Here is a 12,449-nt window from a genome sequence, read left to right on the forward strand (position 1 = left end):
ACTACAGGGACTGAAATCATTACGAAAGTGAAACCACAGGGTCCGAAATCGCAATTTTTAAACTATTGGACTGAAATAGTGATTTTTGACAAACCACAGGGACAAAAACCGTATTAACTCCAAAATTAAAGAAAAAGATGACAAATCATTAACATAAACTGGTCGCCTATTAAAAAGACAAATAAGCAAGCTTTCAAAATTTCTATAAAAAGTTCAAAAAAAGTTTGGTCTTTTTATTCCTCTGGTCACTGACTTCTTTTGAAAATGTGGACTCTCCTTGAAATGCTTTTGTCAGTTTCGGCCCCTCAGTGACTTTTTTTACTTTGTAGGCCCAAGTAAAAGACTTTTGTGCTCCTCAACTCTAAGAGTAATTTAAGGAGCCGAAAGCAAACATCTTATTTCATCTTTTCATACTTTCAAAACATTTTTTGTCACACAAACACACTCAACAAAATATGTCTCTCATCTTCTTTCTTGTTCTCTTTTTCTTTCACTCTCACTCTCTCCCAGTTTGTAGGAATTCATGTGCCAATATTGAAATAGACTATCCTTTTGGCATTGATGATGGTTGTGGTGCACCCCTCTTCCGGAATATGCTCAATTGCTCCACCACTTTTACCCCTCTTACCACCCCTACAACCACCACAACAACTAACACCACCGCACCCGTCCTCACGCCCACCTTTGCCTCGCCCACCATTGCCTCGCCCACCACCACCGTCACCACCCCCTCGGCCACGGCACTCTTTTTCCAAACCCCGTCCGGTAGCTACAAGGTCGAGTCCATCGACTATGCCTCGAAAACCGTTACTATATATGACCCCTCCATGTCCACTTGCACTATTCTTCAACCACACCATGATTTCCTCTTGTCCGACCTCCAATCCGCCCTCATCCCACCCTCACCAGACACTGTTTTCGCCCTCGTTAATTGCTCCATTGACTCTCCGGTTTTAAACCACTATAAATCGTTATGCTTTAACTTCTCTAGTGACCACTCATGTGATGACTTGTACAACTCATGCACCTCGTTCAAGATCTTTAATGTTAGTCGAGTTTATTATCTATTATAGTTATTATTATTATTATTATTATTATTATTATTATTATTATTATTATTATTATTATTATTATTATTTTACTTATTATTCATCTTTAAGTTTTTTTAGTAGTTATTTTATTTCTTGTTTAGATATTATGATACCTAGTGCCACTATTAGATTTTCAGTTATTTAATACATAGAAAATATTATTTACCAATATTTTTATTTTAGATTTTCATTTATTTAATACATAGAAATATTATTCACCAATATTTTTATTTCAGATTGTCGAATGACACTCCTCCGGCGTGTTGCTTTACGTCATACGCTACGCTTAAGTTTATGAGTATGAATATACTGGATTGCACTCATTATACGAGCTTCTATGACGTCGACAAGTTGAAGGACGAGAAACCGTTGGATTGGTCCTATGGGATGAAGTTGTCTTATAGTTTGCCGGATACAGGGTGTGATCGGTGTCGGAGATCCGGTGGAACTTGTGGGTTTGATGTTGAAACGGAAGGAATGTTGTGCATTTGCTCACCCACCCTTAACTCAACAAGACAATGTGGTAATAATTAACAAACCTCTTGCCACCTTTTACTTTTACTTTTACTTTTACTTTCCAAGTATATATACATTAGCAAACACATAGTGATATATAGGGGAAGGATGTATAGAAAACCCACTTTAAATTTAGAAAACTCACTTTAAATTTAGAAAACTCGGGAAACTCAAAGCTCCCAATGTTTTTTTTTTTAAATTTATACATGTTATATACATGTTTTTAAGGGTTTTGGGCAAAAAAAATCAAAAAAGCGTCGAGTAGATATTTTTAAAAAAAATAAACAAGTTTTGGTGTAACACATGTTACAAATATGTCAGATGAATGTAACATGTGTTACACCAAAACTTGTTTATTTTTTTTAAAAATATCTACTCGGCGCTTTTTTGATTTTTTTTTTTTTTTTTGCCCAAAACCCTTACAAACATGTATATAACATGTGTAAATTTTTTCAAAAAAAAAAAAAAAAAAAAAAAAAAACATCGGGAGCTTTGAGTTTCCCGGGTTTTCTAAATTAAAGTGGGTTTTCTATAGATACTTACATGTGATATATATACATATATATACACACACACAAACATGGGCGAAGCTTTTAAGGGGCGGGAGGGGGCGGCCGACCCCCCGAACTTTTCGCTCAGTAGTGGAGAGTATGAAGTTTTCGTATAGAAATTTTTAGGCATATACGTTTTCGACCCCCCCTGTTTTATAGAAATTTTTATGTTCGGTGACTTTCGCCCCCTCGGTCGGAAATCTCAAGCTTCGCCACTGCACACAAATGTGCATTGCTGCTCACGAGCGGAGCTGGGTCAGCTTGTGCTTGGATTGGCTTGTAAATGATCTGAGCCGAGCTGGTTCAGTTTGTAACAAGCCAATTTCGTGAAAGTATTTTTGAGTTTTTTTAAGCGAGTTTAGAGCCATGAGGTATTTGAACATATATTGACTTAAAGTTAGGACATAAAGTCAAAATATACAATAATCATTAGTGCTTTAAACATCCATGATCCACCATATATTATAAACTAAAAAAAATACAATCATTCAACTTGGTTTGGTTCGGTTTGTAAATAAGCCAATTTTAGAATTTTTTGGAAGGCAAACAGCTACAAGTTATTTGAATAGCCTTGCATGAACCAAATATGTATGATAATTAATTCTAATTTATAATGATTCATTCATATATATGTTAATATGTTATGTTTCTCTTTTGATGTTTTAACATGAAAAAGTTTAGCTAAAAATAAAATGTTACAAACTAGTTGTGTTTAAAGGGGTTTTTTTTTTTTTTTTTTTTGAAGCATATAATTAACTTGCTTAGTTGGCTTTCAAAAATATTATTAAAAGATTAGGATGTTAAAGAAAGAGAAAATACAACCCGAAGTTGCAAGCTTTAAGGAAAGAATAGGTTTTGTAACATCTAAAAGAAATTTTGTTAACTTCAAGTTGAGTGGTAGTGACTCAAAGTTTTATCACTTTCTAAGAAGAATATTTTTAATGTGCTTTATATGAAAGAAAGAAAAAGTAGACAGTTTTATAAGTAGATGAGAAATAAAAAATAAAAAAAAATCTTTCATTTCTTACGTTTAGTGTATGTTAAGACCATTTGTATAAAAACTTAACCCATTTTATATAAACTTTATTAATTTGAGGATGATTAATGATGAATTTATGCTACTAATGAATCCTTTGGCTTATTGTTTGAAACGCAGGTGACGGTCCAGTCGCGGGTAAGGCTGGGGAGGGATTAGTATTCCTACATCTGTCATTAACCATTGTTTTTGTTTATGTTTATGTATTTATTTTTATGTCTTGATTAAAATCATTTCAAAAATCATGCAATGAAACATTGTATGTTAAGAAACAAGACAATGATGCATTAATTTTCTTTCTGATTCCAATGGTTATAAGTTTTGTTATAATGTATTTATATGATTATTTACAGTAATTAAATCCTGAATTAATCGGTTACTATAATTGAAACAACTTTATAAAACTAGAAATCAGTTTAACCTCAAGTTATATACAAGGGGCTAGAAATCGTTACGTTATGTTGAACACGTGAGTGATCGATCGAGTTATTGTCATACGCTTGGTAACCATTATCAAGGCGTTGCATTAACAGCCAAATATGTATCTGTGGAGACCTTGCAGGATGTGATCTCATGTCATGGAACTGTTGCAAGGGAGATTTTGCGCCAACTGGATGGCTCGATTCACGCCGTATTTGTGTATGTGGGTGGTGGCGGCTTGATAGCCGATGTTGCTGCCTATTTAAAGAGGGTTTTACCAATATGTGCGCATTTCGCATGCTAGCTGATAATTTACAAAAGAAACGTTAAGAAACTAAAGAAACGTTTAAATTTTGGAAAAATTTAACGTTTTTTCGATTTCGTTACCCCTTTTTATTGAAACGTTACACCTATGCGGATTTTCTAGATCCGCCACTGCATACTTATGTTTAATTTTGTTACCGTAAATAACTAAACATATATCCCCTTCTCTTGATGAATATAAATATAACAAATACAATGCTATAATCATTTAAATCAATTGAATACATACAAAAAATTTAAATAATCAACTTGCAAGCTTGAAGGCATCAATAAAAAGACCATAAGTGAACCCCATCTTGAAATTATTAAGCAGAGCAATGGGAAATGTCACTTTGGGTCTGCTGTAATAAAACCGAGTCACATATTCCGTAAGAAGCACGCAAACAACTGCCGCAATTACATCATTCACAGCTAAAGCTCCAAACGACAAGGATATCGTCTGTGCAACGTAAAACCCGCCAAGAAGTGATATACCACCGAAAAGCGTTCTTCTAGAAGGGCTTTTGAAGTAGTTTCTTGAAATGTCTGGTACGAGCCGAATGATGTCTATTAGTCGCCTACGTCCTCCTTCGTTGTCTTGTACAGCTTTGATTCTGGAAAACTTAAATGATGTGGATGATCTTGAAGATATACTTGAAAATTTTGTAACGGAATTAGAGTTGAATCTGATAGGATCTATGGAGATAAGACTTGCACAGATTGCCATTTAAGCTCAAATTAGTGTTCCTGAAAGATATAATGCAAGAAACAGTTCAGTTTTGAAATTGAAATAAAAAGATTTCGAGATTGTGCGTAATCGTTTAAAAAAGCGCGCACGAGTTGCCACTAGACGCATAGGGTTGCGCTTCAGATAACAAAAAAGCGAGAGGTGTACAGATAGCGCACAGAAAATCAGCACGAGGGCGCGATTTTCGTACCGAAGAAGGTTTTGTGCATCAGGATGTTGTACATATGGATTTTTAGTTAGTACCTCAAGGTTATTTGTATATTAAACCATATATAGCGCTTATTTATGTCTAAACTTAGGGTAACTGATACTAGAAACCTATAAGAATTGATAAAAATAAAAAGAGTTAAATGCCATTTTAGTCCCTGTTGTTTGGGCCATTTTGCCAGTTTAGTCCAAAGGTTTCATTTTTAACCTGTGGGTCCAAAAAGGTTTCACAGTTGCCATTTTAGTCCACTTGGTTAACTTCATCCTTTTTTCTGTTAACGAGAAGGCCAATTCGGTCATTTTGTATGTAATTCTGTTAACTAAAAGGGCAATTCAGCCATATAAAATGACCGAATTGGCCTTCTCGTTAACAGAAAAAATGGATGAAGTTAACCCAGTGAACTAAAATGGCAACTGTGAAACCTTTTTGGACCCACAAGTTAAAAATGAAACCTTTGGACTAAACTGGCAAAATGACCCAAACCACAGGGACTAAATGGCATTTAACTCGAATAAAAAAATAAAAAGTTGTATAAATAAATTGCATTGAGACGTAGGATTAAGGTTAAGGACTTTTAGTGGATGATACTTATGCCATGCAATTAATATCGGTGATATATCGGTCCCCTAGTAAAATATCGGTGTCAAATATCGGTCAGAATATCAGTACCGATATTATCGGCGATATTGAGCGATATAACCGACATATCTAGTGTAAAATTGCTATATATATAAATTCTGCATGATATTAAAATTACCGATATCTCACCAAGATAACCTATATCTCAAATATCGGTCAAGATATATTACCGCATTAACTGCATAGTACTTACGTAGCCTACATTAAGGTGGACTTTGCAGGCAATTTTCTTCATTTACTTATATCTATATGTTTTATGATATTATAGTTATCTCTATTTCTATCTTACAAGGTTACTCTTTCACTCATTTTGTTGTCGGTTTTTAAAGTTGGGGGTCTATCTGAAAGTAGCCACTTTATTCTAACAGATAGAGGTAAGGTTTAACTACATCCCACCCTCCCGTGACCCTACCAATAGCTTTGCTATATGTGGGATATACCATGTCCGGTTGTTGTTTTACATAAACAAATTGCGTCGCACGCACAAAAAAAGGTTGTTCGCTTTGCGCCTAATGTCACACTTGGTTCGGTGCGACTCACGCTTACTAAAGCCAAAAATAAAAATAAAAAAAAAAAAAATAAAAAAAAAAAAAAAAACCTAATCAGACTCACAATTCACAATCAATTTGGGGATACACAAGTTAACTTAATTATCATAATTCTCATGAATCATTTCTTCACCTGTATCCTACTTTATTACTTGATCAACACAATTTAATAATAAACAAATATATCAAAAAAACATTCTTTTGCGGCAATAAAGGGGATTTTTAATTTTGAAATTGATAAATTATCAACATAAATAGCTCGATTGCGTTCTATATTGCTCGTATGTTACCAGAATTTAATGAATCAGCAGTTTAATTTATCAGCAATGGTGGATACATTGTAAATCATTTTTTTATGAAAGAAAGAAACCCTAAATTACAAATTGGAGAAATTGAAGGAACCAATGAGAAATTGAACCGATTACATTATGCAAAATGATGTTTACATTGATATAATAGTCATTATTACCTAGCAGAATTGATGATACCTTGATTATTAGGGCAAGAAGATGATGAAGATTGACTAGTGGATTCAAGCAGCATGAAGAATTATCAGCTTTCTGTTTTGAGTACCCGTTTAGCATCGATAAGCCTTTTTTAGGGGCCCAATATGACCCGTTATTGACCCAACAATGGATACCATTTTCTTGGGCTTTTTAACTATTTGTATATACAAGGCTAGAGGTATACAAAACGGGTCTTTTAAAGAACCGGGTAGTAACTAGGTCCACGGTTGGTCAACATAGTCAAAAACCGGGTAGGGTAGGAGCAGGTTCCGGGTACGTTCGGGTTTTTGATCGGGTTTTGAATGATTTAGCCGGGTTTTTTTCTTTTTTTAACCAGTTTGGCCGGGGTTTTTTTCGGGTTTGGCCGGTTCGGGTCCGGGTTTTGATCGGGTAGAGGTGGAACCAGTTCCGGTTCCACCTGGTCGTGTCTGGTTCGGTTCTTTTTCCAACCCCATGTCTGGAACTGGTATGTACCCGCGGGTCTGGGTAGGGTAGCAAAGGTTACATGTCGGGTAGGAACCAGTATTTTTATGCACCTCTTTACGAGGCGTATAAGCTTAAAATTCACAGCTGCAGATGTCACAATTTAGTATAGTATAGTATTGTATTCTTATACTAGGCCTCATTTTATGTGTAGTAAAGCCCTATATTATGCTCTTTAGTATAGAACGATGTAGTGTTGTATAGTATAGTATATAATACAAAATTGTTGTATAAAAATGTTTGTAATATCTAAAAAAAATTATGTGCCTCATATAGCCCTATACGACACATATAGGTCACCATACGGCTTGTATAGCCATTTACTTATACGAGGCATATAGGCGTGTCGCCATGTAGGTGACTATACGTCGCGTATAGACCTATAAGAGGCATATAGCCCAGCTGGTAGACATGATATGACATAAAAAGTCTTTGTTGGAAATTGAAAAGGCTATACGCTACGTATACGGCTATATGTGGCGTATAAGGGTGTCAAAATTTGGCAAAGAGGTGTTGTATAGCAGGACCTTTTTGTTTATACAAAATCAATTTATTTTGTTTTGTTTCAATATTGTGGTAAGCTCTGTCAGTTCAACTGATCGGGTCATTATCAAAACTCAGTTGGCCCGATACATGAAAGGTGATAAATGAGTCAAAATTTGTCTAATTAGATTTTCTGAAATTACTTGTTATTTTCTTGATTGAGTCACTAGATTTGTTGTTTATACTTTATGGTTTATAGATTGAAAGTAATGTATACGAATATATCGGTCAAAACAAACAAACATGCATGTATAACAAAAATGTGTTGTTATCAACAGTGGCGAAACTTGAAAATTTCCACCGGGGGGTCGGAAGTCACCGGACCTAAAAATTCTATATAAGTAAATTTTGTTTTATAAAACCAGGTGGTCGAAAACGTATATATCTAAAAAAAATTATACGAAGCGTATATACATAACACTACTGAGCGAAAAGTTCGGAAGGTCGGGTATCCCCTGACCTCTTAAAAGCTACGCCCCTGGTTATTAGTCCAATTCATTGCAATGTCTTCATAGTCAATTTTTAATGGTAATAATCTAGCTTGTATACTTGGGGATTGGGCCTATTTTGATTCTTATACCAATTTTATACCAATATATCAAATAGTCAATGATATTAAGACTTGATTACTATTTATTATACTAAGTTTATCTTATTTTATTTGTTGAGTTATTGGGAGGTTATTTGGGGGGATAAAAAATCTAAGGAGATTATTCGTGGGCTGTTTGCCGTGGTGGTGTGGTGCATATGGAAAGCTAGAAATGATAAGATCTTCTCTAATGGTAGAGGTGAAAGTAACGAGATTTTTGTGGAATTAAGGTCTCTTAGGTATTTTTGGTTGAAATCTAGATCGAAGTATAGGGATATTGAGTGGTGTGAATGGTGTAAATTTCCTTTGTATATGTTGTAAGGGGTTATGGCGTGATCCTGCGTTTTTTAGTCAGACCGACCGGTTTTAATAAAGTTTTCCTTAAAAAAAAGAGTTATATGGGAGGTAAACCGAGTGACAAGGGGTAGTACAAGTCAACAAGCTTTAACTCAACATTAATATTCTTGAAGATAGTATATGTATATTTAAATGTTGAAATGGACGTAGATAACAACAAAACTCTATACAACTAGACAATGACGTCGTGTGAGTCACGTAGGTCGGGGGTTTGCCTCTTGAATCTTGATTCCAAATTCCAATCCTTATTGCAGTTTTCCACTAGGAAATAATAATAAATAGTTTAATTAACTTATTTAAACATTGCGGTTTTCATCCGATCTTTCATCCTTAAGGTGTCCTGTCCACCCTTAACGTTTATCAACCTCATGGACTATTTGTGTTATTCATCAATGAAACCATCTGTGTAATTTCCGATACTTAAAAATCAAATGTGCAATACACGTAAACCACAAGACCATCTGCATAATAAACTCTTCTATTTATTTAGAGTTAATTGTCATTTCCGTCCCTATCATATTGGAAACATGTCACTTCAGTTCAAAAATTAAAACTTAGTTAAGTCAGACAGGCTAAATGAAGGTATTATTGTCAATTCATATATCTTTTATTTCCATCTTATTTTATGAATTGAGAATAATACCGTTCATTTAACATGTATGACTTAACTGAGTTTTAATTTTTAGACTAAAGTGCCACATTTTCAGTATGTCAGGGAGGAAACTGGTGCATTTTTGAAAATTGGTCTGAAATGACAAAAGTAAACAAATAACATGGACGAAAATGCCAGTTAACTCTTTTATAAATAATTGTTAACCTATACCATTATTTTTAAAAAATATAACTTATAGAAACTTGTGATTATTTAAATATTTATGTTTTATATCCACCATTTAATAACATTTATCATTGTTAAATATGATACAAGTTTAATGGTGATAACAATTTCAACTTGCACCCAAATGGATTTCATGTGGACTTTAAGGGTTGCTTCAACCTAATTGTTTGATTCTTTTTATGGATTTTAAAAAATATACAAAATTTAAAGAAAACTAATAAATGTGTATTTTTAGCAAATTGCCAAACTTTTTGGCTTTTAATAAAATCTTTGGGAAACACAAATCGTTTAGACATGAGAGGTGGCATGCAATCAGGAACATACCACTATGACTCATATGGTTAGAACTAATTTTGTTTCAATTGTGAAATTACTAAAATATGCTTGGTACATATATTATACGTTAAAGGTTACTTTAAAATGGTTTTACAAGTTATAGCACTTGACTTATTAGTATCAAAATAATATTAGTGAATGTGTTTTGATTTAATAATGTTTAATTAACATATGTTTTTTTTAATGGTTAATTTTTTTAATCCTCTACTATCTGTGTGACTTAAACTCAAGACCTTTCTTTCTCTTTTTAATCTAAGTGTTTTTAAAGATTTTGCTTTACTAATGAAACATCACCGATTGTTATTTTTTATTCAATTTGATGGGTTAAGTTGAAAAATATTACTATTGCTTTTAGAGTTCTGAAATTTTTGCATGTGGCAGGTTTTATTGGCTGCATGCAATAAAAGATACACGTGTCTTATTTTCCTCACTCCACAACAAAAAGAAAAAGAAAAAAAAAACATACTCTTAAGAAATTGTTAATTTCACCTCATTAGTTTTAATCTATAAGACCGGTTGATGTTTTTATCTAAAAAAATTGCGTATGTGTGTAGATATGAGGTGTACAATATCGTAGTGGTTGTTTTTAGGTGTACAATCTCGTAGTGGTTGTTTTTATTTAGGGATACAAGTTTTTTGACATGCATTTTTATTATGTAATTAAATGGGTAGTTGGCGACATTTACATTTACATCCTATAAATGGTTGAGGTACTATATATATCACACGATGCATTACAACTTTTAAGAAATCGTGGTCTTAAATATATGTACACGCATATAGTATTATTTAAATTTAAGAAATCGTGGTCTTAAATATATGTACACGCATATAGTATTATTTAAAGTAAATAAAATTGAAATAATAATTTTTAGATAAATAAAGTAAATAAAAATCCGCATAAAACTAAATTTAAATGAGGCGGATGAGAGAAAATCTAGCCCATTAATATCTTAGTGTGTTAAATGGTAACCCAATAGATTATAAACTTGATTTTTACGTGTTTATTATTTTATATAAAACTTAGTTATAATTTAGTTTCATTAGGGGAGTGGGGGTGGGGAAAGTTTTGTCCGTGATGAGTGAGTTCAACGAGTGATGGATAGCAACATACCACCGCCACCATCATAATTCAACGAGTGACGGAAGGATTCCGTGATATATTTCACGCGTTATGGGCTATTATGTGATAATTGAATGTGAAGGGGTGTGAGAGTTTATTGTTGGGTGTTTTGAGTGATGACTATTGTCACTAAAAAAGGTTGTGAGTGATGGAATAATGGTTGATGACATGACGGAACTTGATTGGATGTTGTGAGTGATAGATTTTTTGCAAGTGATAACCACCCCTCCCCCTTTATTTACGTTTTTCATATATGTTTTTTTTAATAATTTTAAGTGTGTGTATAAACATGTGTGTGAATTATTTAGGTGTTATTGAAGTTATTTATACAATAATATATCATGTATATGTTATACTGAAACCGGACCCCTTTATCTAATATAAAAGGTATAAATTAAACTTAAATCCGACTCATCTTGTTCAAAACCAGTCTTTCAAGATTTTAAGGAGCCGAATGGAGTATAGAGTTATATATTATGTTAAGTAGTTTTATGTTCCGCAAGCGTTGGGAGCGTTAGGGCAAATATTTTTTAACTGATTGAAACAAAAAAGTATCATAATTTGTCTGACAAAATAACAGAAAACGATGGTAAATCTGTAATTTTGCTCTGCGGCAAAAATTGTAATTTGTTAGAACCAACGAGCTTGTGCTAGGCGGCTGTCCGGCACGGATAAAAATTACATTGAGTCAACCAATTAAACCAAAACACTTGCTACAAAAAAAAAAAAAAAAACTAAAGGGATGGCAAGACTGTAATTTTGAGTTGGAGACAAAATTGTAATTCTGAGCCGGGGGTAAAATTGTAATTTGTCCGGACCAATGAGTTTGTGTCAGATGATTAAAAATCGGTCAAACGCTACAGCAATGGCAAGATTATAATTTTTAGTTGGGTAAAATCGTTATTTTGAACTTGGGGTAAAATCGTAATTCTAAACTGAGAAAAACTCATAATTTGTACGAGTCAATAGGGAAATGTCAGGCAGCTCAATTCCCTATATATATATATATACAATAGGAAGTATATTTGGCTAGGAAGTGATCTTGACCATCTATTTAGCTAATCAAGGGCTAAGATTAAATGAATGAAATTGAAGCAAAAAAAAAAAAAAAAAAGAGGCGCGTGGGTTTGTTAGGGACATTCTAGTCAATCCAGCACAATAGTTTCTCTCTCCTCCAATTCCCCCCCCCCCCCCAATTTTTTAAACGTTAATAACTTTTTCATACGACATTATTTTTTTATAAAAATTGCACCAAAAAACGAGCGTTCTTTTATCTTTAAAACGAGTATACTATTGTTATATTTTCGAAATTTTTTTTTGAAAACCCAGTTGCGTAAAACGCAATGGAGAAAACCCAGATGCGTAAAATGCAATGAAAAAAAACATAAAAAAATGACTTTTTCTAAAACGCAACGCACCAAAAACACAAAGTAATGTCTTATTTCTAAAACGCAATGACTAGAAAACACAAATAAATGCCTTATTTCTAAAACGCAATAGCCTAAAAACACAAAAGAAAGTGTACTTTCTAAAACGCAATGGACTGAATGTGTTTTACCTAAAACGCAATGCACCCAAAACACTTAAAATGTCTTATTTCTAAAACGCAATGGC

At 33.4% G+C, this 12,449-nt stretch overlaps 2 protein-coding genes across 3 annotated transcripts; one reads left to right on the forward strand and one right to left on the reverse strand.

Annotated features, from left to right (window-relative positions):
• Positions 1-426: 426 nt before the first annotated feature.
• LOC110891317 lies at positions 427-3,503 on the forward strand. Its single transcript, XM_022139007.2, has 3 exons — positions 427-1,046; positions 1,328-1,614; positions 3,315-3,503. The coding sequence occupies exons 1-3, from the start codon at positions 1,006-1,008 to the stop codon at positions 3,416-3,418; spliced, it is 432 nt and encodes a 143-aa protein (XP_021994699.1). The 5' UTR covers positions 427-1,005; the 3' UTR covers positions 3,419-3,503.
• A 598-nt stretch (positions 3,504-4,101) lies between these two features.
• Positions 4,102-6,695, reverse strand: LOC110891318 (uncharacterized protein ycf20). 2 transcript variants are annotated; one of them, XM_035980338.1, is made up of 2 exons: positions 6,549-6,695; positions 4,102-4,664 (listed from the first exon to the last, which is right to left on the reverse strand). In XM_035980338.1, exon 2 carries the CDS (start codon positions 4,642-4,644, stop codon positions 4,183-4,185), a length of 462 nt encoding a protein of 153 aa, XP_035836231.1. In that variant the 5' UTR covers positions 4,645-4,664; positions 6,549-6,695; the 3' UTR covers positions 4,102-4,182. The 2 variants fall into 2 exon arrangements, with proteins under 2 accessions (XP_035836231.1, XP_021994700.1); XM_022139008.2 differs by having other exon boundaries at positions 6,530-6,655.
• Positions 6,696-12,449: the final 5,754 nt, after the last annotated feature.

Source organism: Helianthus annuus, chromosome 11 (assembly GCF_002127325.2).
Source record: "Helianthus annuus cultivar XRQ/B chromosome 11, HanXRQr2.0-SUNRISE, whole genome shotgun sequence".
Lineage (NCBI taxonomy): Eukaryota > Viridiplantae > Streptophyta > Magnoliopsida > Asterales > Asteraceae > Helianthus > Helianthus annuus.